At 56.6% G+C, this 27,151-nt stretch overlaps 1 protein-coding gene across 3 annotated transcripts; it reads right to left on the bottom strand.

The window, feature by feature from the left end:
* Window positions 1-1,033: 1,033 nt before the first annotated feature.
* On the bottom strand, window positions 1,034-25,397 carry KCNC4 (potassium voltage-gated channel subfamily C member 4). Of its 3 annotated transcripts, none has more exons than XM_074893669.1 (5): window positions 24,859-25,393; window positions 22,138-22,884; window positions 16,346-17,282; window positions 14,602-14,787; window positions 1,034-2,228 (listed from the first exon to the last, which is right to left on the bottom strand). In XM_074893669.1, the coding sequence occupies exons 1-5, from the start codon at window positions 25,024-25,026 to the stop codon at window positions 2,167-2,169; spliced, it is 2,100 nt and encodes a 699-aa protein (XP_074749770.1). In that variant the 5' UTR covers window positions 25,027-25,393; the 3' UTR covers window positions 1,034-2,166. The 3 variants fall into 3 exon arrangements, with proteins under 3 accessions (XP_074749770.1, XP_074749769.1, XP_074749771.1); XM_074893668.1 differs by lacking the exon at window positions 1,034-2,228 and adding an exon at window positions 8,099-8,978 and having other exon boundaries at window positions 24,859-25,397; XM_074893670.1 differs by lacking the exons at window positions 1,034-2,228; window positions 24,859-25,393 and adding exons at window positions 8,099-8,978; window positions 23,891-24,033.
* Between the last annotated feature and the right edge of the window lie 1,754 nt (window positions 25,398-27,151).

Here is a 27,151-nt window from a genome sequence, read left to right as displayed (position 1 = left end):
GGGGACGCAGGTGCCCAACATCACTGGAGCATCTTGATGAGCCAACCCAAGCACTTGGCATCGATCCGATGAGCAATTCGTGACCACGGCCATGTCGGAGAAGGGCCACGGCACGTTCGGCAGCACGGCGGAGCTCTCGCAAGGGCTCTCTGCAGCCGCAGCGGGAAGCGGAGCAGCTCGCTCCCAGCCTCAGAGGATGGCTCTTGCTTTAATTGCTCTTTGGCCCCCAGCCAGTGATTGCTCACATTTGTGACTGCTTTCTTTTCAGTTTTGTGGCAGCTTTTTTGGTTTGCCCCCCCCCTCCCCGCCCCGGGTTTGAACCATCCCATCCTCTCCCTGTGCTGCCAGTCTCAAATAAAAGACCTCGTGGCCCCAGGGCGGGTTGACAACAGGTAGAGCCCCAAAATCTCCATCCTGGAGGTGTCAGCTGAGGCCCCTCCAACTCCCTGCAGCAGTGATCAGAGTCGTGTCAGGTCTCTTCGTCTCTCTGGGGGCTCACGCTGCGCCTTGGGGGGTGCAGGGGGTTTAAAACTCCTTCAGAGCCGGTCAAAAGGCAACACCAGGAGCACTCCAGCCCCAAAAGGGTGTGATATATTGAGCCCTAAACCCATGAATCAGCTCAATGCCTTCTGCTCATCTCTGCGGCCAGGCTGCCCAGATAGCTCGGGGAGGACCAACCCATTCACCTCAATGTGGTGTTCACTCTGAAACCTAAGGATGGCACCAGTGTGGCCATAATGCTGATTATTTCATCGTTGGTAGTCAGAGCAGGCACAGCCAATGCATTTGTCAGCTCTGCAGTGCCTTTCCTTCAACAAATGAATATTGCGTGGACGTTGAAGCCAGTCTGCCGTGGGCTTTCCAGTGGGCTCTGCTCCAAGCCGTGCGAGAAACCAAGGAGCTCGGCCACAACATCCAGACAACGTCGCTGCTGAAATCACCATCCCCGCTGCCAGGGACACCCAGGGTGGGGACAGAGCTTTGTGGGCACACAGGGAGCTGGCAGCAAGGAAACACGGAGGCAGGAGGGGTACGGGAGCTGACTCAGCTCATGTCTTTATTCGAACTCTAGTACGGTTGGACAGGTAGAGGCATGCGTACAGGACAGACGGAAATGGGAGTAGTATTGCCTTGATCACAGAGATATGTAACAGCGTTAGAAAGACACTGACCCTTCCAGGCCAGCTGGGTCCACCCCACCTCCTTCACCTATTGCTTCCCATCCCTGTCCCTGCGCCCAAACCGACCCGCTCGTGCCCCCCCATCCTCTCAGGGTCTGCACCCCGGGGTAAGCGCCCATGAGAGGGGGGTGACGGTGCAGCAACCCGCTCATGGCACCTCGAATGGAGCCTTCGAAACCCCGGAGAAGGGTTCCCAGCGGCCGTTTGACGATGGAGGGGGTCAGAGCACGGATGGAGCCGCGGGCGGCGATGTCTCGGTGAGCAGCTGGCGAGTCTCCGGAGGCGGAGGGGCGAGGTGCATCCGAAAGCATGGGCGAGGGGAGGGGGGCAGCCCAGGGGTGCGCTGGGGAGACAGGCAGCGTGTACGCGGCAGGGCTGGCAGCAGGCAGGGGAGCGGGGCCGCCCCTGGCACCCCGACATCCCCTCCCGGCCCCGCTGCTCTGTGGCACCTCTCTTGGGGGGACCCGGCTGCCAACTCCCCCCCCCGGCCGCGGAGCTGGGAGCTGGAGCTTTGGGCTGCTGCGGTGGGCAAGCAAAGCTCCTTGGGGGAGCATCCCTTGGCCTCGGGGGGAATGCGTGTCCCAGCCTCGGGGAGAGCATCCCTCTGCTTTGGGGAGAGCATCCCTCGGCCTCGGAGAGAGCATCTCCCTTGGGAAATGCATCCCTTGGCCTCGGGGAGAGCCCCCCTGCGCTGTGGGGAGAGCACCCCTGGGGGAATGCATCGCTCAGCCTTAGGAAGAGCATCCCTTGGCCTCAGGGAGAGCATCCCTGAGCCTTGGGGAACGCATCCCTTGGGGAAAGCATCCCTTAGCCTCAGGGACAGCATCCCTCCACCTTGGGGAAAGCATCCCTCGGGGCACACATCCCTCTGCCTCCGAGAAGGCATCCCTTGGGGCGAGCATCCCTCGGGGAAGGCATCCCTCGGGGAGAGCATCCCTCGGGGAAGGCATCCCTCACCGGGGCGCTGCCTGCATCCAGCCAGGGCTCAGGAGAAGGTAACAACCTCACCCTGGGGGTAACTGGAAGAGAGGACATCTTGGCAGGTGTCTGCAATTAAAGACACAAGTATTAAACACGCTGTTAGATACCGCTTTCATCGGCTGTTGGTGGAGAGATAGGAGAGGGAGAGACTAAGCTTCCAGGGGACCCAAAGTTTGCAGGGTGCAGAAAACAGAGTAACTACAGAGTGAAACGGCCTTCTCCGTAGGGATAAAACGCTGCTATTCTGTCAGTAAATCAGGAAAAAAAAAATTTAAAAAGCCTCAGAATGAACCCAGAGATGGAGACCTGAGAAACAATTCTCTGAGAGAAACCAGACATGGAGTTGGAGCAATTTTGAGAGTAAAAATGAAGAGCAGAGGAAAGAAGTCATCCCTGCTGCAGCACTCTCCTCCCAGAAAGCTGCTCCTGACCAAAACTTCCCAAGCCAACCCCAAGCCAGATGTCCCAAAGCCAAGCCTGGTGCATTAATATCCCGCAGTGTTTTTTCTTGTCTCTCTCTCTCTCTCCCTCTCATTCATTATCATTGAATTAATGAACATTGATTGGAGCTCTGAGTCACACCACCGCCTCTACCCATGTGCCAGGACCTGGTTTCCAGGCGAGGGGCCGTCAGACAGGGAGACAGCGCCTGATCCGCCCGATAAGCCACGGAGCTGCCCTTTCCACCCACAGATTTTGCTGCAAAACCCACCACCAGCTCCTGACCCAACTTTCCCCCTGCAGACCACGCGCAGCTCCAAAAGCATCTCATTTTCCCCAAAATAAAGGTCTCATCCTCCATCGAGCATCACTGCACAGCTTGGGCGAGCAGTGCCCAGACGCGGAGGTTTTTCAAAGCCCCGCATCCCAGAAAAGCCCTCGGGATTAAATTCCCTAAATGCCAGGGCTTGCAGGAGAGGTCCCAACCTCCCAAACTGGCACGACGGACCGGTTTGGGGCACCCAGCATCATCCCCCAGCAGCAATTTGGGGACCAGCGCTGGCCATGCACGAAGTGGCTGCTGAAAAATATCACCGCTCCTGGTTCAATCACTCCTGCAAGCAGCTAAAAGCTCTCGGCAGGGCTCGTGGCCTGCTAGAAACATTCCCCGTCAGGTCGATTGATTTACCAGGGACACGACTCAGCTTTTAACTCCGATCTCCTCCTCCCCGTTCAAAGCCATTTTGTGTGCTAGCTCGAGACCTGCTGCCCGCATCCTCCAGGGACCTGCTTGGAAAGCAGCTTCCCAGCCTTGGAAAAAATTAGCACAACTAAAAATAAATAACAACAGCTGAGATTTTTGTGTGTGTTTAATCACTGTCCCCCAGACAAAGCCACCACGAGAAAACTGCCCTCCTGTCTCGGCTTATCGTTACCGGCTCGATTCCCCACCACTGACGGGTCCCAGCCCCTCTCGCCCTCGCAGCCCCTCTGCAGGTGTAGCTCCTTCCTCCACCTCTTCTTGGGTGCGGATCTGCTGCCCAACAACAGTGGGATGATGCTCTGCCACCCCCTCCTTGGGCAAGGCAAGAGGTTTGGCACAGCCTGGCAGTGACCCAGCCCCCCAAATCCCCAGGGTTTGCTGTGGTGCTGCCAGGGCTACCCTCCCCCCCCAAATTTCCAGGGATGGTGAGTTCACACAGTCCCACTTTTCCCCTACAAGCATCTCCCCAAACACCCTTAAGCGCTGCCTCCGCGGGCTGCCAGCCTCCAGCTGCTCCAGCACAATGTTTGGTAGGTCCTACACTAACTCTGCTTTGGGCTGCCCGTGCACTTGCTTTTGGTTTTTTTCCTTCATTTTTTCCCCCACTGAAAGCTTTATTTGCAGACAAGAGGCTCAGGAGGTGCTGAAAGAGAAATCACCAAAAGCCAAAACACTCCTGCAGAGACGGCTCCTCGCAACCCCCTGGCCACCCCTCGAAGGCTTCCCCGGGCCACCCCAGGACACTTTGCAGGTCCCTTTTCTTTTCACCACTGCAGCAGGAGGGGTTTGAAGAGCCGGCAGTGTCCCACGGGGCAGAGCACCCCGCCGTGCTCCCCAGATGTTGGACTTAAAACACCTCCCAACCAACACCTGCATCTCCCGCAACGCCCATCTCCACGGACCAGGTAAAGACGGGGGGATTTGATGACGATGGAGCAAAAACCAGCGTCCACCTGCATCTCCCGTGCTGCTGAGGACCAGAGATGCTGCCCGGGGGGGGGCTGCACATCTGCAAAGCCACCTCTCGCCTTGGGCATCCTCCGCACAATCCAGAGAGCTGGTCCCGAGCCTGGTGCCAGCGTGGGGCTGCCATCCGGCTGACTCCCCTCTCCCTCTCCAAAGCCAAAGGATTTATTTTTTTTCACAGGACATATTCCTTGCCCCAGAGGAAGAGCGTGACCTGCTCCCCAGCAGTTTGCAAAATACTTTCTGAGCCTCCATTTACCTTTTCATGGGGGAAAAGCGTAAGGATCGATTGCCCGGGCGGAGGTAATGAAGTAACAGACTGGGAGCTGGGAGGCACCTATTTATAAGCTTAACTGCATCTTATTTTGCATCTGCCTCTGCTCTCCCCATTCCTCGTCAGCATGGGCAAGGGATGGGGTTGCTATTTTTTTTTTTTTTTTTATTGTCATCAAATAAGCACTGAGGATTTTTCCTGGCAGTGCTGGGGAAGCCAGAAACAGGCTGCTTCTGGGTAGAGCAATTACTCTCTTGACATCTTAACCTCCTGCCCAGCTGCCTGACAGGCCTTTCTATTTTCTCAGCTCTTTCAGGCATCTCCCGAGAAACAGAGCAGTTGTTGCAACAATAACAATTAATACTTTGCACGCAACCCGGGATGGCAGCGCAGTCTCCACGCAGCACTGAAGTCTGAGTCTCCCAGGATGAAGAGAGAAGGAAGAAGCTGCTGCTGGATGATGGAGGGGGGAACTGCCCCCAACCCGCCCCCCTGATATCCAAAGGATGAGGCTGCTCAGCTTTTCCCCTTGCACGGCTGCTTTCTGCACTGGGCGCGGGTGGTTACAGGGGTTTGATCCCCATCCCAAAGTGCTGCCGGTCTCAGCAGACAGACACACCGACAGGCAGCTGCAAGGACTCCCAACAGCATCGGGGCAGCTCGACGCTGCGCAGCATCTCTGAGCTCGTTCCTGCTGTCGAGCATCATGTGCACCTGCAGCTGCGATGGGGCGAGAGGCACCGGGCCCTACAGCCCCCTGGGTACCACGCTGCCGGGCATCATGCTCTACATAGGCGAGGGGCACGTATATATGATACACACAGTCCTTTATCTATATGTTCCTGCTCAATCCCAGCATCCTGCTGGGAACCCAACACGCTCTCCCCATCCCACAGGAAACTCTCCTTTCCAGGCTGGGATACCGGCAGCGAGCTCCCTGCCCTGACAGTCGCTGCACACCAGTTGATTTTTTTTTTTTTTTTTAAATGCCTTTTTAGGGCTTGGGCAGAGGCAGCCGGACTCCTATTGATTTATTCAGTTCATCAAGAATAAATCAAACAACCTTGCTTTCTCCCGCTGCTTTTCGCCTTAGCTGGAACGTGCGCTCCGAGCCAGATCCCTAAACATAGATAAGCGGCTGGGAGGATATTCGGGGGAAGTATCGTATATTCTTGCTCTATTCTTATCCTATTCTCTAGGCAGCCAATTTTGGCCACTGTTTGAGATAAAACCCTGGGCTAGAAAGATATTTAGTGCTCTGCTCTTCTGATCCTCTACAGCTCCTCTTATAATCTTATCCAGGGGATTAACCCCTGCTAACTCGCCCCCCAGACCAACCCAGACCCCACCTAAAAATAACAACATGCTGTTTTCCCCCTCCTGCATCCCCCAAATCACTTGTTCAGAAGAAGGCGGGGAGGAAGAGGGAGAAGATGCGATGGGTTTTTCAACAGTTTGGTGCCTCCCACTGAAATCCCTCCGTCTCCCATTCGGGGCTCGGTTGTTTTAGAGGAGCTTTTTGCACATTAGTCATCCCTTCTCCCGAGTTGCATAACGCCACTGCTAAAAATTGCATCCTACCGGCTCCATGTCAGCTCTCATACTCAACCCTCGTTGCTCTGATGGGGATGAGATTTTTTGGGGGGTCCACCAAGGGTTTTCCACACCAGGCAACTGGCTCCAGTGTTTGGATGAGCTGATCTGGGAGCCTGGTGGGGGGAAAGGAGAGGACGGGATCTCTTGGGACCTGTGGCTGCGTCTGTTCCGGGGTTAATCCTCTGCTTTCAAGAGACTCAAACCCCAAAGTCTGAGTCTCTTGATCTGCTTCTTCTGCAAGAGACAGGGCTGCAGAGCTGGTTTTTCATGCCTGGCTCATCCCCAAAGTCAGCGCATGACCTTGGTTTAATCATTTATGATTCAGAGACCACTGAAATCATGGAGGGTGACCTTCCCTCTTGCACAGGCTGGGGATATTCCAGCTCCTCCTGCTTCGAGAGGAGCCCGCTCCAAAGGGGAGGATGTGCCAGAGAAGCACTGGTATGGTGCCGCCGTATGCTCCCCTTCGCCCAGCTCACAGGGTTTTGGGGTGATTCATGAACCTGCCGAGTTACTCCGACCGTTTGGTGTGGGAATACACTTTAATTAAAGAAATCCAAGGAGTGCAGCTACACACGGCAAACTCATGCTGCCGGCAAGGAGTGAATCACCGCCGTGGCACGGGGGTTGAAAACCGCTACAGGACATCCTGGGCAGAGGACAGATGCAGCTCATCCTAATTTCTCCTCAAATTCAGAGAAATTCCAGCTCCAGCACCAGGTCTATGCAGTGGTCAGCTCCTGCCATCAAGCCCCGGGGCTGATGGCACCAAGTTTTTTCCCCTCTTTTCTGCTTCCCTTTGACTCTCACTGCTCTGCTCACACAGCTGGGGCAGGGGAAGGCAGGAAGGAAAGAAGAAAAGCAAAATAAAAGGCAAGGGCTTCTTGTTGGCCCCATGGAGGACTTGGAGGGGGGTTGTTTTAGAGATGTCGTGACTGGGCTCCTTCTGGCAGCTCCTTCAGCTCAGTGGGGAGGTAAAAAAATAAGTTGGATGGGGCATTTAATGCTTCTTCCTTGCATAGCATCTCTTCCACTGGGGCAGAAAGGAGTTTTACTGCAGGAGGCTCTCAGCATTAACCCTTCTCTACACAGAGGGAAACTGAGGCACAGGGAGCCTGGGAAGGAGCAGGAGGGTCCTGACTGTGGGATCTGCCAAAATCCAGCCCGGTTCCTTCGGGGTGCAGGAACCAGCCTTGCACCAAGGGGGTCCTCACTCTGCATCATCTCCTGAGCACCTGGTCTGGTTTGGCTGTGATGGAGGGGAAGGGCCTGACCCCCAAAAAGCTCTTGGGGCTTTTTTTTATTTAAACATACCCAAGGCTAAGCTCTGCTCCCCCTCCTCCAGCTGAGAGTCCCCAGGCTCCAGCCCCACTGAGCTGGACTTGCTCAAAGGAAAGAGGCCGAGAGAGCACCGGGATGAGAGTCGAGACCTGGACTGCACCCACCAAACCAGCCCTTTCCAGCCACCCAAGACCCAGACGCCTCCAGGGAGGCAGAGCCAGGGCTAGAAACAAGCCAGAAGTTATGGGACCGAAGGTTTTGTTCCAGTTCAGGAAGACACCTGAGATCATTCAAAATCATCCCCAAAATTAATACATGTGAGCAAAAACCAGCAGAGCGTCAGGGAGTTTGACACTCCAACCTTGTCCTCCCAAGGATGCGGGAGGACCCGGTTCAAACCCAGCTCCCCATGGGGATGCTCTGCCCCACCACCCTGCATCCATCTCAAACGAGGATTCATCCCCCCACCCATTTAGGCATCATTTTGTCTCAAATCTCATTTCCCCACTATTGAACAGCAGCTTTCTCAACCACTCCCAGGGACCCACATTCCCCACCCCACCACCCCCCAGCTCTTCATGGGAACATCCATACACTTATTTTGCCAATCTTTTATCTCAGCCTCCACATGCTTCCTGCACCCAGGCCGGGGCCCTACAGCCTCCCACCTCCACGGGACCTTGGGGCTCATTTTCAAGGCTGCCAAAGCCACCTTCAGCCTCAGGACCCTCCCTGAGGTTGGATGGAGAAGCAGACACAAGTGGGAAGGGAACGAGTGGGATTTAGGCAGAAAAAGGCACAAAACAAGAGGGGAACCGCTGCTGGGCAGGGAATAGAGGTTTATTCATCTGTTGCCTCCAGAAATTTGAGGCTGGTTTTAAAAAAAAAAAAAAAAAAAAGACCTAAAATTATATGAACTCAGCCATTTCCAGCACAATGATATATAATTTTATGAGTCAACATGTCCTCCTCGCATTTCCACCACCCTTTAGCCCAAGTGCAAACGGCCCACGGGGAGGAGGGCTCGGCACCAGAGGGAATCGCATGGGTTGGCCCAATTTATTTAGGATAAATAAGGTTTCAAGGAAGGGAAAAAAAACCCCAACACCTACTCCAGGGACCGTCCCAAACATATGGACATGAGACAAGTTCAATGGAGACGTTTTACATGTCCTGCAAACCGGGCAGGGGGAGCACGGCGGCAGCGCTGGGCTGGAGAAGATCAGAACCCGCTTCTCAGGGATGGAGATGTCCCAGCTCGGTCTCCTCTGGGCACAGGCACCACCGCGGAGACACGGCATCACGGGGAAGGGGGGACAGAGCGACACGACACGACAAAGCGGGATCCAGGCGGCGATTTAGAGGATGGAGGGGACGGGAGAGCAGGGACGCCGCAGAGGACAGGGAGAGCTGCAGCGGGACGCGAGGGGAGTCAAGCCCACTGTGGATCCTGCCACACCGTCTATGCTGCTTAGGCTTCGGGATTTTCCATAGCCTTCGTGAAAAAAATGGACAGGTTAGAGCCGAGCAGCCTTTTCCTTCCCAAGGCTCAGAAAGCAAAGAGCACCAGGGTGAGCATCGCCCAGCCCCACACCCCAATTCAACCCCCTAAATAATTCAGGAAGGGCTTTTTGAGGGCAACCAAGCTTCTGCAGATCCTTCAGACCTCCCTCCCTTCCCCTTGGCTCCCCGTGCAGTCGAGCAGCACCAGCCAAATCCAGGACTCAAGAGTCATTGATGTTGGGAGACCAAATCGGTCCTGGGGTGTGTTGGATTTTGTTTCCCAAATTGCTCTGAATGAGGAATGAGTCTGGGGATTTTGTGGGCTGAAGCAAACGGGGAAAAGCAGCAGAACTCAAACAAATAGAGGATTTGGAAGGAGTTATTCCCCCGGCTCTGGTTTTTAAGCCAGCTATAGCAGCAAGCTGCTGCTGACACCTTTCTGTATGAAAAGGAGCAGGTAGACATGCTCATTATTTTCCATAAGAAACTGCATTAAAGAGCAAATAATTCTACTGCTTTAAGCATGGGAATCCTTCACACTCCCTCAAAGAGCCAGAAATTGCTCCAGCTTTTAATGAAAACCAACAGCCAGAACAACTGCTCTCGCAGGTCAAAAGACACTTTTCTTTCTGGAAAGAAACTAAATATTCGCACTGAAAATTGGATTTTTAGGGCCAAACAGCAGCCCTGTTCAAAGATGAGCCCCAAGATTTGCTCTCTGGATTGCTGCACCTTGCAGGGACAGCTCTGCTGCCAAAATATGGAAAATTAAGGATGCGCCTGGCTGTGATGAGCCCAACCACCCTGTGCCGTGCTGCGCTGGCTGCATCTTCCCCGAGAGTGCCCAGGCGAGCAAATCCAGCCTCGCGTTTGCATTCCCTGCAAGCACCAGCGAGCTCTGGAGAAAGCAAGTGCGCGCGAGCGTGCGTACGCAGCGGGGGAGCGGAGGGAGGAGGCTCCCTGACAGCAGAAAAACAAGGTGATGGATGGCCCCTTCGGCAGCGCCAAGCTGGGAACTGTCCCTGCATCCCCCCTGGGGAGTTAATGGCGCATCTTCGTGTTCTGCTTTGATGCGAAGGCACCGACAGCGGGTGCTGGCCCGGCCGGGCTGTTCTGGGCTTAGACCAGGGATTAATGCTCACACTGGAGTGACCGTGGTATCAGCCCCACACACACCCCCGAGGAGGATGCCGAGACGCAAGCATCGTCTGGAAAAGGCTCTCGAGCACTACCTCTTCAAATCTGATTTTTATCCCCTTTTTATACTTTTCTCCTAATTATTTCCCAACCACAGCAGCTGGCAGGGAGGCACAGGAGTCTTCAACTGCTTCCCATAACTCAGCCCCACAGCAGACGGCTCCTCCAGCTTCAAAGCAGAGAAAGGTCCAGGGGACAGAGGACCATCTGCCTAAACCCGTTGCTGACTTCAGCAAAGCTTTTCCAGTTCTCACAGTGGAAGTGAGAGCAGAATCAGGCCCCAAAGAGAAGAGCAATTTCCTTATTTACTTTTTGGCATGAATCCACACAGCGAGCGAGGAGGGGAGCCCCATCCCGAGCTGGGGATGTTTCCCACCTACAACAGCTGATGCAAAGACCCCCTGCTCCCAAAAAAAACTTCATCGGGCTCATCCTTCAACAAACCTTGCTCTTTTCCTGGGAGCGCTGAGGCTCTTTGAAGAGCTCATGCATTTCCCTGCCACCCTGAGCTACACGTGTGGGAAGCAATCGTGCCGAGATGCAACCGGTCCCTGAAAGCTTGGGGTTACTGGTGGATCCAGCACCCAAACAACATCAGTTTGGCAGAGGGGTGTTATGGGCTTGCTGGAAGCTGCTTGCCTTGGCAATGCAAGGACCCGCTGCTGTGGTTGAGCACTTTACAGGGATGCTCTTTGCCCTCTTGCTCAGATCACTGAATAGAAAAGGACGGAAATGGGCGTAGGAACAGGGCCAAAATCACGCTGCCAGTTTTGATTAAGTCTCAAGCGTCACAGTTTGGGGCAGCACTTCATAAAGGTGCTTGATTGCCCCAAGGCCCCTCTGCAACAGGACTCCAAGGGAAAACCTGCCCCAAGCCCAACACTTTGTTTTTTCCACCAATTTATTGCCACGCTCGTGGCAGCACCTGGGAAGGAGCTCAGGACTCCATCTCTCAAGGCCATCATGGTTTTCCACCAAGCTCAGGGCCAGGTGCCACCACGGAGTCAAGCTGCAAAGCGACGGAGGATTGTGCTCTGCTAATTGCCACCGGTGCTGTTCGTTAACGGAGCTGGTATCCCAGCAACTCACATAGGTGCTAACTGAGGTCACCGGGATCGCTTTATAAACGGGTTTGTTGCCAAGGAGCTGTATAGAGGCATCTTATAAACAGAGTGGTGGGGCAGCGCGTAACCCCCGGGGGCTCCTCCCCGGGACTCGGCGATGCCGCGCTCCCCGCGTGCAAACGCTCGTGGCTCCCGAGCGCACGTGCACGCTCGCACATGCTTTGAGCCGGCAGCAGATGGGGACGGGGTAATGCAAGCAGACAGCATTGCCCAGGAACGCCTGTGCTTGTTTATAACGGCGGCCTGGCGCTCGTCTGCGTGTTGCAGGCACTCGCACGCGTGTCCCCATGCAAACGTGGGCTTGTCCTTGCTCCCCCCCCACCAGCCAAGCATCATCGGTAGATGCTCACGTGAGCATCCCCGCGCTCAATCCCACGCTGCTCAAGCCACGTGCCGGTCATGGCCCTGCACTAATAGCAAGCAACAGAGTAAAAATCAGCTGCATGCTGCTCTGGGTTCTGGCAACCAAGCCAAAAAGTGCCACTTTGCCATGCCAGCTTGCCAGCAAAGGGAGGTGCTGGAAGAGCTGACCTGCCAGGAGGGTAAACCCCCTTCCCTCCATTTAACCCCGTTGCCTGTGGCTTCTCTTGAAATCCCACTCTGGTTTCAATCACTACCTTTTCCTAGACCATCATAACCCATCTCGCTGGCATGGGGGATGGTGGACTCACCCTGCCTCCATATCCCTCCATCCAAGCAGAGGACGGGGGCTTACATGCCAAGACAGAGCCATGCCAACACGTCTGGGCCTCAGCGGGACATATTTTGGGGAACTGCTGAGCAGGACCCGAGTGCTGAAGGGAGATGAGGGGTCTGAAGCCGTCCCCAGAAGCAAGGGAGGAAGGTGACACCAGTGGAAGCAGCAATAGGGACAAGAAACAGATGCCATGTGGCAATCCACTGCAGTCCAGCCCGGTCTCCTCCAGGGCCCAGGTCCAAGGGATGGTGGGCAGGGGTAGCTCTTCTCTTTGACTTGTCCCAACAAGGCCAACCGCTGGAATCAGGCTTGAACCATGATGGATGCTGAGATCTGCAGCATATTCCTGAACCAGTTCCATCTCCTGATTTCCACAGCTTGTACAGACATCAGTACCTGTCCCAGGATCTGACAGATGGCCATCAGCAAGTCGGGCTCAGAACCAAGCTCATCTCAATTTGCAGAGCTGCCAACATCCCAGTACCAGAACAAACAGCCTCAGCAGGAGATAAATCAGGACCAAGGGAAGAGGCGCCTCTGCGGCTCCCAACGGCTTTCGGCTGGAGTGCAGGAGGCTGCTTTGCCCCTCTGATCGTCTCTGGTCACCACTGACCCTGACCACGCTGGAGCATTTCACCAGGGAAGATATCAGCCCTGTCCTCCCGGGGCAGCATCCCACCACTCCCTCCCCAACAGCCCAAGCAGGACGCAGCTATTGAGGTTTCCTCTTCCCAAAAGGTCTCGCGCATCACTCAAGCCCCTCTGGACACCAGATCCACCTTTCTCCAGGTGTAAGATCATTTCAGCAAGGTGGGGGTAAGTGACTCACATACACATCTATTTCTAATTGTAAAAAGCACTCTGACTTTTGCAGGAAAGACACCAGAACAAACCAAGAAAAATCACCAAAGTGCCCTTTCGAGTAGCTGTTGCTGCCACCACGCAAGGAGAAAAACTTCTGGGTCTCCTGCAACCAAGTAACGTGACTTGGGAGCCCAGCGAAAGCAGCACTGGATCCTCAGCTCTTAGATCTACTCTACTTTTCTTGGCTTCAGTGGGACCAAGCTCAAGTACTTCAGTTGAAGAGATGCCTGACTGGAGCATCTTGTAAGGATGAAGATCAGCACTGGCTTTCATCACTCTCCTTCATCCCTTCCAGCTCAGCATCCCCCCAGTGTGGAGCAGGACTAGACCCCCCTTACCTCTGCATTAGCAGACATTAAGAAAATAGACCAACCTCACAGAAAAAGGCACTTCCAGGAAAAAAACATGAGGCGTTTCAAGCAAATATTTGTATAGTACCCTTCTGCCCAAAGATGAGCAAAGCTTTTCACTTTTTTCTCTCTTTCGAAGGGATGAGGTTGAGTGGGAATCCTTGATTTCCCAAGAGGAAGCAACCAATTTGCTTCTGCTAATGCAATAAATGTGATTGCCCCCAAACACCTCCTTATGTCCCAAGCCCATCCAGTCTTTACCAACCCAAGCAGTGCTGCAGCAACAAACCCTTGAGGGCCTCCAAAGCACCAACAGCAGGAGCCAGAAGGTCTTGGCGTGCAGCTCAGAGATGTAGCATCTCATCTTTTCTCCTGCCTGGTCCCAGCTCACATGCACCGTTCCCTGTGTGTAACTGGCATTAGATGGTACCAAGGAGGGAGAGGTAGGTCAGCTCTGCAGCTACATCATCCCACAGCACCCTGGACACACAAGAAAAACTGCAGAACTGAAAAACTGAGCCACGTCCTAAGAATTATCCCAGCGACTGAGGGTGCAGCTGGGTTTTGTGGCTCATGGTAGGCACTGGATTTACCCTCCCAGGGGCCAGGGTGCTGGGAGACGGGCACAGGGCACGCTCACCGGTGGAGCAGAGAGCGCTGGAGGACGGGGCAAAGGGACCAGGCTGAAGAGGAGTGTTGTTTTGTCATGGGAAGAAGAGTTTTGTGTTTTCCTGACTCATCTCCCCCACAGTTTCCCATAGAAAACCTCAACACTCAGCAAAGCTCACTTTCCAAGCCCAGAGGAGACAGCCTTTCTGGCAGCCCGGTGCTTTTGGCAAGGCAGCACTTGACACATCGCGGCTCCCCACGCTCGAACCCACCAAAAGACATCAGAGGGGGCGAGGAAAGGAAAAGCCGGTGGATTTTTTTCCCTATCGAAAACGTTTTGACCACCTTCAGTCACAACCTCACCACATCCCCAGGAGAGATGTCCCCCTCACACCGCCCTGGGACGGGTGATTGAAGCCCAAGGGGAAGAGCTGGAGGTACAGGAGAAGCGGGAGCACTGGGGAACAAAGGGACAGACCTGTCTCCAAGGAGGGCGGTGCAGCCAGCATGGGGTCACAGACCCCAAATGGTGGCAATCAGGGGGAAGAGAACTTGAGGGAGGAGAAAACAAAAAGGATAGAGCTAGCACGGAGAGACGTGGTGGACGGAGATGAAGCAGATGGAGAGGCAGGAAGACAAGTGGATTTGGGGAGCAGAGAACAACAGCCAGGCAGGCAGATGGAGATGAACCACTGTCTTGGATTGATGCAACAAACCTCCACCTCACTCCTCCACAGCCCACAGGCCAGCTCACACCTCCAGCATCAGCCATACCTTTCTGGATGCCTCCATCCGCTGCACAGGAGAAGTCACCCGTGGCCAGCAGGAAGCACGTGGAGGATTTCTTGTTCTTATCCCGGGTGCTGGAGCGCCGCATGGGCCGCTTCTCCTCATCGGTCGGTGACAGCGGCTGCTCCTCGTCTGACAGCACCACGTTGGCCTCACCGTTCTGCTTAGAGTCTGCAAGAAGGTGGCAGAGATCCATCAGCAGTCATTAAATCCACAGGACGAGGTGCTTGGGGTGGCCAGAAGGGTTTGCTTAGACCATGCAAGGAACCAGAAGACCAGATTGCAGATGGCCCAGAGAAACACCCACAAATTCAGGTACCGATCCCAGCCTGGACACGCTAATTTAGAGTGACCGGGGAGCAGGACCATGCCAGATTTTAATCCCAAGCAGCAAACAGCAGCTCTTACTCCTGCTGAGGGTTTTATACCCTGCGTGAAGCCAAGCAGGGTTTGCCAGGGAAGAAACACCCCTGGTCTTTGAGATCCACCCACCTAACTGGTGTAAATTAGCTCTCCAAAATTCACACCGCTGAGATACAGGCTGCTCAGGTTAGGGGTGAAGTGCTAAATTATATCATCTTACTCCCTGGTTCGTTAGCTGAGAGGATGCTATGCCAGGTGAGGGTCTGGCCAGAGCTCCTGGGTCGGTGTTGGGGTGAAGGGATGGGGCTGACCTGCTCCTCCAGAGCAGGGCAGCTGCTCTCACTGCGCCCCACTGCCAGGGCTCCTGGGGCAGACAGCATGTGTAGGCACATGGGAAATGCAGATTTATAAAGGAAAACACCTATGTGGGGCATGTGGAGCTCTCTGTGTCCCCACGAGTGAAGGACCATCACTGTTAAACACATATGGCCAGATGTGTGCCTGCTCAGGGCTGACCTCGGTGAATGCCACGTTGGTGCAGGATGCAACCCCACCGTGGTCCCTCCTGTTTCCACACTGCTCAGCCAGCTGCTCCGGAGGTGCCGCTGGCAGCAAACTAAGATAAAAAGGGCAAAGTAGCCTCCATGGCCAGCAATGATACCGTGGCAGGGCTCTTGCAGTCCCCCAAGCTTAGCCCAAGCGATGCTGCCCACCACCGACAGACCACAGCTGGGGCCATGCCCTCTCCCAACCTGGCCAAACCCCAGCTCAGTGCGTGAGACCAAATAATAAATGTACAGGGGCTGATTTTTCTCCTGCCTGAGCGCAGGATTTGGAGCAGCGTTGACCTTGCCATGCAGGGATGCTACATCTACTAGAAGATGAAGGGGGAGGTGGGATCAAGCCCCAGGAAATATCCATGGATTTATCCATTTTGGTGAAGCTTGCCCTGATTTATGGTGGGGACAAGCAAAAGAAAATCTACCGCGAGGGCATTACCAGGCTAAGATGAGCAAATGGTCTTACTCTGTCAGTGTGAGGAAGAGATGGGCTAGGTAGGGACACCTTGAATCACACCACGGTGACTCGATCTATGCCATTAGGAGAGCAGGAGATGGCCTTTCCTCACCTGCCTGGAGGGGGGATCCTGATCTGCAGCACCCTGGTCCACCAAAACAGCACCCAATACCCAGACACCCAAGGGCCCCAGCCCTTTCTGCACCAAGTTCTCACCACCCCAAGAGCTGGGGGCCGTGTCCTGCAGCAGGGCAGTCCTCAGGGACTCTGCGACCCAGGGGACCAAAAACGCTGCCTTGGGAGCTCCTGGAGTTCTCCCCCTCCCTCTGCCCCATCTTTTGGGTCTCACCTGACCGTTTCCGCTCAGCTGCCCCCTCCTCTACTGCCAAGGGGCAAGTGTCGCTCTGGGTGCTGTTACGGGGGGAGTTTTCCTCAGATTTGCAGTAGGTAGGGGAGTCCAGCGGGGCCGGACGGGGTATATGCTTTTTCTTCTTCTTTGGCAGCTTCTGCTTGGCCATGGCCAACGAATAGTACATCCCAAAGTTATTGACAATGACGGGCACGGGCATGGCGATGGTTAGCACCCCAGCCAACGCACAGAGAGCCCCTACCACCATGCCCGACCAGGTCTTGGGGTACATGTCGCCGTAGCCCAGGGTTGTCATCGTGACCACAGCCCACCAGAACCCGATGGGGATGTTCTTAAAGTGAGTGTGGTCGCTCCCGCGAGGGTCAGACGTCTTGGCTCCGATCCGCTCAGCGTAGTAGATCATAGTGGCGAAAATCAAGACCCCCAAGGCGAGGAAGATGATGAGGAGCAGGAATTCGTTGGTGCTGGCCCGGAGCGTGTGGCCCAGCACCCGGAGACCCACAAAGTGCCGTGTCAGCTTGAAGATCCGGAGGATCCGGACGAAACGGACCACCCGTAGGAAGCCCAGTACGTCCCGGGCAGCTTTGGAGGACAGGCCGCTGAGACCTACCTCCAGGTAGAAGGGCAAGATGGCCACAAAGTCAATGATGTTGAGCAGGTTTTTAACGAAGAGAAGCTTATCTGGACAGCAGATGATGCGAACCAGGAACTCGAGGGTGAACCACAGGACACAGACCCCTTCAATGTAGGTAAGGATGGGCTCCGTCTCCACTTTATGTGTCAGCAGAATCGTCGTGGTGTTGCCAACCACAAGGGTCTCCGTCACGTTGACGTCGATGTTGAAGGCCTCGTGCGTTTCCAGGCAGAAGGTTGTGATGGAGACCAGGATGAAGAAAAGCGAGGCGAAAGCAACTACCTGCAAAAGTAGAAATCGCACACACCATTAGCTGATCTGGGTCAACTGCTCCTGATTCGTTGATTTGGGTCAACCTCCCCTCTTTGGAGGAGAGCAACAATTTTATGAACCCCCATGACAACAACTTTGGGGCAGCCTGAAACACACTTCTGATGTCACCTGCCTTTGGTGCATCTCTTCTAACCCCTGCCAGTGAATAGCAACAGCAGGGATGGGGGAAGCCCTCATTTGATGAAAATGAGTGCAACAGGCTCAAAACACCCCAGGAGCTACACTGCTGCCACCCACTTCCCCAAGACCAAGGATGGAGAACAGAGAGGGTTCCCTGGACCTGCCCCATCAGTTGACAGCAAACCTCAGTGTCTGGGGCCACCACTCCAGAACCTTTCTCCAAGTACTAGGAAGGTGTGCTGGGCTCCAGCTGTGGCTGAAGATGTGCCAGAAATGACAGTGACGGGGATGAAGGGAGACCTGCAACAGCCTGGGTTTGGAGCAAGCCCCCACTGGGAACACACATGAAAAGGGAACTTTGAGAGGACTAAGTCAAAGAGTTTTCCTCCACATTCATCCCAACCCCTCCCACCCCTGCAATGAGCTGTTCGCACTCTTCACGACTGTGAGGTTTGGGGTCTGGATGTATCAGAGATGTCCTTTTGCCCCATCCCTGCTCCCTAAGGGTCAGTGGTGGACAATGTGCCCACGAACAGTCCCAGGACTGAGAAGGCAGGACGAGAAGGAGAGGAGCAGGCAGAGCTCAGTGTCCCGCGGATGCCCAGACCTGGTGACACACCAGATGCTCCCATTTCTCCCCTCTGCCCGACCAGTGAGACCTTTGGCCCCTCCGTGCTGCCTCCTCCCCACGACACGCTGCCGCTTCGCCTCGGATGGGAGCGAGGAGGGGCTGGCAGCACGCGGTGGGAATCACAGGCTGTGTCAGAAAGAAAACACTTTGTCGTCCCCCCCCATCAATCCTGCTCAGCCCTCCTCCCCGACAGAATGAGCTCATGATGAGTCCATTACCCAGAGCATCTGTTTCCAAGAGCCCCCGAAAAAAAAAAGCCTCCAAGCAGAAAAGCTCTTCTACCTTCCACCAGCACAAAAGCACAGCGGGTTTGGCTTCCTGGGAGCAGATCCTGCTACAGCACCCATTGCTGCTACACAGCCTGCCTGCACCGAACAGGATGCGACCTTTTGCTATCAAACCCACCCGATGGGCTGCGTTCAGCAGGCAGCTGCACCATGAGCCTGCTGGAGACGACAGCCTGGGTCCTCGGCTGGAGTGAATCAGCAGCAGAGACAGCCTGAGTCACGCTTGAGAAAAACTCAGCCCTGGACACCGGCGGTAACGTGCCGGCAGCTCTGAGCCTCCTGAGAGCATCCTTGAGGGGTATCCCCAAGGACAAACCCGTGTGGGTCCTGCACAGAGAGTGTCAGCCCTCCAAAAGTTAGGTGTGAAGTTTTAGCTGAGCTCTAATTGATGGAGAAACCTCTAGAAGATGAATCTCCCCCCACAGCAATAGACACCTGCTCGGGGATGGGCTGAGATGCTCCATACCCCTCAGATCAGACCACTCTGGCCCACGCACCGTGACGTGGCCCCACCAGCAGCAGCTCCGAAGGCAGCTCTTGCCGATCAGCCACGCACAATTCCTGAAGCAAACCCAACAAAAAAGTGGGATCTTAAAGCAAGGCCGGTTTAACCAGACAAGTGTGTCTACGCAGCGGTGGCATGGCCAAAATAATCTGCTTTTCAGCTGAGGGCTGAGTAACATTCCTGAGTTTCCCCGTATGGAAAACTTGAGTTAAAACAGACTCAAAGCAAAGTAGGAAGAAAAAAATTACCAAGGAAGAGAGTGAGACCCTGCAAACACTCAGGCAATGAAGCAACCCTGCTGTATGAGCCATGTAGGTGAGATCTGATTTAGCCCCAGGAGCAAAAGCAACTTCTAAAAATAGTAGAGTCAGGTTCACAGTCGGTGCCAACCATCGTCCCCCCTCAAAGTCAATAGTGCTGCTCCAGTTTTGTGTCAGCTGAAGATCTGATCTGAGATGTCTTATCTCAGCTTTGGCCTCTGCTCCAAGCTCAATTTTTTTTTCCGAAACTGTCTTAAAAATAAAATAAAATCTATGTACATACCCAGTAGCCACCAATACAGCACCAAAAGTCCCACCAAACAAGTCCTTCAGAACCTGCCGATGATCTACACGATCTCAACATGCGCTCAACAGCTTGGGATGGACGTTCCCCAAAAAAACCCCATGACACTCCCAGGGGATCACTAGCCTGGAAGCCCCAGTGGAAGTGAGGTCAGGACCCCACAAGTTGGGCTGCAAAGGGAAAAATAATGAAGAGCTAGAAGTAAGCAGAGTTTGGAAGTAGAGGAAATCACAACCAGGGCAGTTTCCCATGGGGAGAAAAAGAATTTTACACTCCAGCTGGGACAGCAGCTACACTAGGGACCAAATTTTTACTGAGACTGGACTAGATGCAGGAGTCAAGATCCAGTGGGCATCAATGCTGCAAGGAAAAAATACTAAAAACTTGGAGGGGGGAAATTCTAACTGCACACTAACGCAGTTGCCAGCTCAGAAGGTGCCAAGAGAGAGAAGTGCTGGAAGGAGGGAAAGATGGAAATAGCCAGGAGCCAACTGAGTCAGGGCCCGAGGGGCTGCTCTGAGGGCGAGGAGGAGCAAGGACTGGAGAAATTCAGCCCCCGAGACTCTTAGTCACTGCTGTCGCACAATCGAGGGAGAGGATTTACGCACACAACCTGGGAGCGCTCTCCTTCCCGCCGCTGCCAAGGTTTGGCAAGACGCGCCGGACCGGCTGCTCTGGCACGTCCCCAGGCCAAACGCCAGAGCCAGCAGCACCCCTTTTGCTCTGGAAAGGAAGGGGGAGACTCCAAAACGGGGCAATATTAAAGAAATCTCGCTTCAGCCACCCCAAAACGCCAAGGCAACACCATGAAAGCTGCACCTGCAGAGATGCTCATGGGTCCCGGAGCATCCTAGTGCTGGACGGTGACTCCAAACCAGTAACCGTTCCCTGCATTAACTGGGTGTACTGGGCAGGTTGCACTGCTCCGTGCCTCAGTTTCCCCTTCTGCCAATGCAGCGCTCCTAAGCCATTGCAAAGCTATACTGATATTTTAGAGTGGAAAATATGACCCAGAAGAGCCTGTGAGCGTCACCACTGGCAGGTGACCGTCCCTGTGGCAGCGCCCAGCTGAGTCTGTATCTCAGAGAAGTAAGAAGGAAGCCGGGAGCTCCCAGTGCAGACTGGTCCCACTCCACTCCAACCCCAGTCAGAGCTCACATCACATCCACCTCTGCTCCCTTCGACACACTCCTCCTGCTAAAGCGAATGCCTTCCCGAGAGCAGCTCAGCACACAGGAAAAGCAGAACCAAATAATAACGTGAAAAATTTGAGTTGAATTATTGTGCTTGGGTTTGTTGGGGGGTTTTTTAATTTTCTTATTTGGAGCTGTGCATCACTCAGAGCATCTCTCAGAGGCAACAAGCCCTCAGAAATGGGCAAAGGATCGGGTACCCCTTTTAAAATGAGTAAAGCTCTTGCTGCCCAAGCATCCTCTGCGTGTGTGTGTGTTGCTTTTACGTTAGCTGTGAAAACATCACCTTGACAAACTGACCCCTGCCCCGTGCGCTGCGGGTGGGTGTGAAATGCCTGCAGGATTTCTTACCATTGATGGGTTTTTTTACACCTTTAAATGCATCCAGAATTCATTTAGATCCCAAATGCCTAGATGTGTGTGTGCGGCAGATTTATAAGCTGGGTGTGATGGGGGCCACACACACGGGGATGGGACTGGATGGGTACGGGTGGGTGTCTGGGGGTCGGTGGGCAGCGCTTTGGGGACGATCTAAGAGTAGCTGGGAGACGAGACACATGCGCAGAACAGGGCTGGGAGCCCAAGGATGCACCTGGTTATGGGGGATCCATCCTGGGCATGTCGGTGTCTGTGGGTAGGGATTGTCTGCATGCCCAAGGAGGGTTGTGGGGGGGATGTTTGTGCGTGTACGTGCTCGTGTGTGTGTGTACACGGTGTGCCGGGCCCCAGGGACGTGTGTGGATGAGGGGGGTTGGGATGTGTGTGTGTGTGTGAACCGCGGCTGAGAGCCTGCGCTCGCACGTGCTGATGGGGACCGTATGCTGCGCGTGGGCAGCATCGACGCGGCGACGGTGGCGGACAAGGGTGCGGGGACGAGGCCGCTTGTGGGGCGCAGGGAGGGGTCCTTGTGCAGAGGCACGGGGTGGCCTTTGGGGCGGCTGCTGCTGCTACTGTAGAAGAGGAGCACGAGCTCCTTGGGGACAACCATAAGGATCCCATTTACTTCAGGACCTGATTCGGGCGCCAGCAGGCACCAGCCCTGTCCCCCCACTCCACACCTGGGCCACTGAATGTGGGTTTTGGCACGGGCACGCACACAACCCGCAAGAGGAACTCAAGCAATCCTGCCTGTCCTAGAGCATCCTGAAATTGCCAGGACTCGGCCCTGCCAAGGACCCTCCCTGACAATCCCTTGTCTCTATGTGCCTGGGAGGTGTCCAGGCAGCACCCGAGGGTGCAGAGGGGGCAGGGAATGGGCTTGCCCCCACTTTCAGCCCAGCTCTCCTTGATGCAATGTGTTGGGAGAGGATGGGGAGATGATGGCAGAGACTTCCCGTAGGATGGGAGATGGCCAACGTGCCCCATGGTAGGAGAGAGATGGCTACGCGGGGGGCCCACGTAACCCACTAGGAGAGTCCATCTCGCCCACAGGAATGGGGAGATGGAGACACAACTCCAGCCCGGCCCCATCCTACCTCCCCACTGGCGCGTTTCGGGAGCTTACCCTTGCCGCCTTGGACGAGTAGGGATCCTCAAAGAGCGCCCACATCCTGGGCTGCCAATTCCGACAGCAGCCACCCCCTCCGGCAGCCCCTGCTGCCCCCGGCGGCCTGTCATCCATGCCGAGGCGTTGAAGGGCCATCTCCCTACCCCCTTCCTCTTCAGGTTCCTCTCCGCCGGCCCCTCCACCGGGCTCGGGACTCTCGAAGATGTCCAGGGCCTCTTCGGCATCGCGATGCTGGCGGTAGGTCATCCAGCAACAGGGCTCCACGTCCGTCTCATCGATGCCCCAGTAGGTCAGCTCCTCCTCGAAGAGGGGCCCGCAGATGTCCGCGGGGCAGTGCAGCTTGCCGGTACGGTAGTAGTTGAGAACGTAGGAGAAGATCCCAGGGTGCCGGTCGAAGAAGAACTCATTGCTTTTCCCATCAAAGTCAAAGTTGCTCTGGGCATCGGGGTCGGCGAGCCAGGCCAGGCGGGTGCCCGGCAAAGTCCGTAGGGTGCTTTTGTAGGTCTCATGCCGGGTACCACCTACATTGATGGTGATCTTGTCCGACTCTTCCCCTTTGCCCATCTCTTCCTTCAGGCATGTTTTGGAGGGTGGTTTGTTCCCAGACTTGCGTCCACGGTAGGAGGAGACACACACCGAGCTGATCATAGATTTCGGTGGATGGGAGATGCACGCTACGCGCACCCTTCCTCCGGGCGAGGAGCTGGGGGTCGGTGGAGGCGGGAGAGGGGGGCAGAGATGGGACTGGGGAGGGGAAAAGGGGGGGCTCAGGCTTGGCTCTGGCCTCAGGGGGAGCAGGCTGGAGCCGAGCCGGACACCGCTGGCTGCTGGGGGACAGCAGGGGAGGCTGCAACCTCCACCCCCTCCAAAACCACCCCCCCTAAATAAAACCGCCCTAAACGAGGAGCCAGCCCAGCCCTGCCGGGCAGCAACAAGTGCAGGCAGGAGGGGGCCGCGGGCAGGGCTCGCAGGGCGCGGGGGGGCGGGCGGGGGGGGGTGTCCGGCAGTCCCGGCCCCGCCGCAGGGGGATGCGGGCCCGGTTGGGGAGGATGCTGCCGCCGCCAAGGCCCGGGGGGGAGGGTGGGGGGCGAACCCTGAGCCCCGCCGGGCTGCGTGTCCCCCCCGTCCCCGGTACCTGCAGCGCCAGGCGCGGGGGGGCCCCGCCGCCCGCCCCTCCCGCTCCGGCGGCTCCGCGCTCCCTCCGCCCCCCCCGGGCCGGTCTCGGGGAGGGGGGGTGGCGGCCGGGGGGCGCCTCCCAGGTTCCCGGCGGGGAGCGGGTAGGGGGGGGAAGGGGATGGATGCGCCCCCCTCCACGTCCCGCTTCCCCCCCCCGCCCCCCCCAGCCGGGCCCTGCCCTCCCTGGGGGGGGGCTGCGGCGCCGGGGGGGGCCCCGCTCACGCGTGGCCGGGGGGGGCCTGTTGCGCCCCGGCTTGGCTCGGCGCGGGGGAGGCGGCGAGGGCTGCTCCGGGGCTCGGCGGGGGAAGCGCCGCCGCCCGGGGCTTTTATAGGGCTGGGAGCTGAGCGGCGGGGTTACGGGAGCCGGCGCCGCCCCGCCGGGGGGCCGGGGACCCCCCCCCCCCCCAGCGCCCAGCCCCACAGCCCCCCGCCGACGCCCCCCGCCGCTTCCCTCCCTCCCTCCCAACCACGCTCCTCCATCCCCGCATCCCTCCCCCCATCCATCCCCTCCACCCCCAGCCCAGCCCGCACCCCCCCCCCCAATGCCCCCCCGCACCCCCAGGCACCGTCTCACCTCCCCGCGGGGCCCGACGTGTAGGTGGGGGCTCTCGGGGGTTCGGTGTCAGCGAGGAGTGAACCCCGGACACCCCAGCTCCGCTTCGCGCCGGAGGGGAAATGCAGCCCAGAGCTGCCTGCGGATCTGGAGCCAGCTCTTGGCAGAGGCTCGAGCAGATCCCATCCCTCCCTGGCTCGCAATCCCTCGCTCACCGAGAGGTCAGGAGAGACCGACCCCGAGCGTGGGGTCGTGGCCGGTGGGGAGCGGGGTGGCTGGAGGCAGAGCTGGCCCTCCTTCCCTCTCACCCCCCCTCCCCGAGCATCTCTCTGCTCTCTTTCGGCTCCTGCGTGAAAGATGCCCCTTCCCCAGAGCTGCACCCACGGACGCCGAGGCTGGGACCCAGGGTACCAACCACCGCAAAGGGCCCCTTCCCCTAATCCCCCCTCCTTGGGGGGGCTCTTACACCCCCCGGGGTGCTAGTGATGCTCAGCCCTGTCTCCTGGGGCTGGGGAGGAGGTGAAGAGCGGCGGTGGCCCAGGGGACAAGCCTGTCACCAAGGCGAAGACCCGAGGGTCCCTGTCCTGCCAGCGCTGTTTACTCCTGCACTGGCACTGCTGGTGCTGGGGCGGTGCGGAAGGGGGGGGGGGGATGCAGGCGGGTGCTTTGGGGTCATAGGTGGGATCCAAGACCAGCACAGGCCTGTTATTGGGGTGGGGGGCCGAGCTGGGGGGTCAGCGCTTGGATAAGGGTGTCCTTGGTGCAGGGTGAGGGGACAGCGAGCAGGGGATGCTGCCCCACTCCAGCATCCCTCCCTGGGCTCTGTGGAGTGTCCCTACCAGGGCCCCAGGTCCCCTCCTCCCCCCCCCCGCCCAGTTTTGTCCCCTCGGTGACATCCTCACCCCCTTACCAGGGGGCACTGGGGGTGGCTGGGGCAAACGCTCCACCCAAAAAGCCACGAGGCGTGAGAGCCGCGCTTAAAATCTTACCACCAAGAAAGCCCTGCTCCAACTGTAACTGCAACTCCACAGCTTCCAGGGCCGGATCCTGAGCGGGTGGAGGCTGGCGTAGCTCCACACCCAAACCACCCGGGGCTGCACCAGCGGGAGAGCGTGGAGCCCGAGGGAAAACCGTGCTGGAAAAATCGAGCCTTGCATCACCGGCCAGGCATCGCAGCTCAGCTCCTCATCATCGGTAATGCGAGTTTGGCCAGGAGGAAGGAATGCTGCGACCTGATGCTAATATTTTATCCGGCGACTTTCATCCCGGGGAGATCTTCGTGCACCCAAGCGCGGCCGTTCCTGGGGTGGGAGGAGGTGGCCAGGCAGACAAATGGGTTGTATCTGGGGAAGGAAGAGATCTTTTAGCCAGCAACACCCGCCCAAAGCTGTCTGCTCTCTAAATATGCCTTCAGATTTTTAATGTCCATGAAAAAAAAAAAAGAAAAAAAGAGAGAGAGAGAGAAAGAGAGAAAATAGAAAGAGCTTGATGAATAAGGGCCTTTTTGGAGCAAGAAGGAGTCACTTCTGCAGGGACCTCCTGCAAGGCTGAAAGCATCTCAGATAACATCCAGGTGAAGGATGGAATGAAGAGCCAGACCTGGAAGATCTCAAGAAGGATCAGCTCCAACCTGGAAAGCCACAGCCCTTGGGTGGGTGCTGAGGACGTGATAAGGGGTTTCTGGGTCCCCTCCACTGGGCTCTGCACTGTCTCTCCCCCTGACCTGGTGCAGCACCCTGAGCCCTGCCTGTGGTCCAGCACATCAGACACATCCCCAGCTTGGCACAGTGAGACCAGTACAACAGGCTACAGGATGCTCGGAGGGGTGTGTGGCCTAAGGGAGAGGTTGGGGACATGCTGGGATCACACAGTGTCTCCATCCGTGGAGGGACGGAGGAGGAAGGTGGGCTGCAGCTCACTTTAGGGAGCGACAATCCTGCTTTGGGGTAGAGATAGACAAACCAACCTCTCCAGGTCCTTCCAGCCCAGGATTCTGTTAATAAAAAGATACATTGACCTCAGCAACCCCTAGATGCTCCAAACAAGGTCTCTGTCCTCTCCCCTTCATGCTTTGGTGGGACAGACCTGTCTCCGGTCTGTGGGTGGTGGCACCCGTGGCACCTCAGGGTGCTGATGCCGCAGAGCAGCTCCCCAGGGCAGAAGCCCCAAGCAACCCTCGGGGACGTTCCCTTGGAGGTGGGTCTTCCCCAAAGAAGCCGGTGGAAGCCGTGGGCAAGGTTCAGCTCTGCCGTCCGCCTCTGCCGGGTGAATTTTTCAGCTAAAATTGCTCATCACCAGCTGAGCACGGGGAGTCGGGCTGCGCGGGTGGCACGGACGGAGTTTGCAGCCCTGTCCCTCCACGACCTCTGCCTAGAAGGGGAGCGAGCTCATCCCCCGGCCCCCGCGAAGGGCCTGCACCCCAATTTCTCCTGAGGCGGCGGGTGGCAGTCCCCCCGTGCTGCTGTCACACAGTGCCATCTTGTGGGTCCTGAACATAGGCTGGAGCCAAGGCGAGGGAAAAAAAAAAAAACAGGCAGTGGAGGGTGTCTCGGTCCAGCAGCGAATCTGCCTCCATCCACGGCCTCGCTGATGCCATTTCGCTCCGTAAAAGCAATTTGGGAACGGGAGGAGGCTGGGCTGGAGCGGGGATGGTGCTGGTGGAGATCGTCTGCCTCTGGAATGACCAGGAGCGGTTCATGAGCTGGTGCTGTGCCTCAGTTTCCCCGTCGTTAAAAGTCGAGATACTGTCTCTGGTTTTCTTTCCAAGGTGCTCAGGGAACCACAGCAGGATGTTGCTGTCAGCGGCTCCACCGCGTGTCTGTACCCACCGTGTGCCTGTACCCTGGTCCAGAGCCGGTTTGAGTTGGGACACCCAAAACCCACCCCCCGAGCCAACGGCACCAGCCTTCACCTCCCCCCAGGCTCTGAAGGCTCCCTGTTTCCTTTCACAGAAAATTAAATCTTTTTTTAAAAAAATAGATATTAGGCTTAAATTTTACATTTTGGCCCACTTCTTTGCATCTTTTTTCTAGCCCCACAAGGGCCAGAAGCACCATTTTCAGTTTATTTCCTTCATCTGTTTCACAGGGAGCCCCTGACATCGGGACCTGCGTGTTTTTGGCCCCCCCCAGACCCACTCTCAGCCCCCAGCACTCTGGGGGAAGGATGAAGCCAAATCCTGCCCCACTCACCCTCCTGGCCCCAGGCTTTTCCACAGCAGCAGCTCACCCAGACCCCTGCGATAGCTGCAATCCCAAAGATGCAGCAGAGCTGCTGCTTGGA

The sequence above is a fragment of the Strix uralensis genome, chromosome 24 (genome assembly GCF_047716275.1).
Source record: "Strix uralensis isolate ZFMK-TIS-50842 chromosome 24, bStrUra1, whole genome shotgun sequence".
In the NCBI taxonomy this organism is placed as follows: Eukaryota; Metazoa; Chordata; class Aves; order Strigiformes; family Strigidae; genus Strix; species Strix uralensis.
Note: the sequence above shows the minus strand (reverse complement) of the source record. Positions and strands in the feature narration are given on the sequence as shown.

Bases quoted from the DNA above. Each gene is read 5' to 3' on its own strand.
- KCNC4 (XM_074893668.1), bottom strand. From the start codon at position 25,026: ATGCAAGGCTCGATTTTTCCAGCACGGTTTTCCCTCGGGCTCCACGCT. The intron at 22,885-24,858 runs GTAAGATTTTAA...TCCCCTCCCCAG, and splicing joins GGAGCAGGGCTTTCTTGGTG to TCCCATCTCTGCCCCCCTCT. The intron at 14,788-16,345 runs GTGAGACCCAAA...ACCTTCTTGCAG, and splicing joins AGCTGAGCGGAAACGGTCAG to ACTCTAAGCAGAACGGTGAG.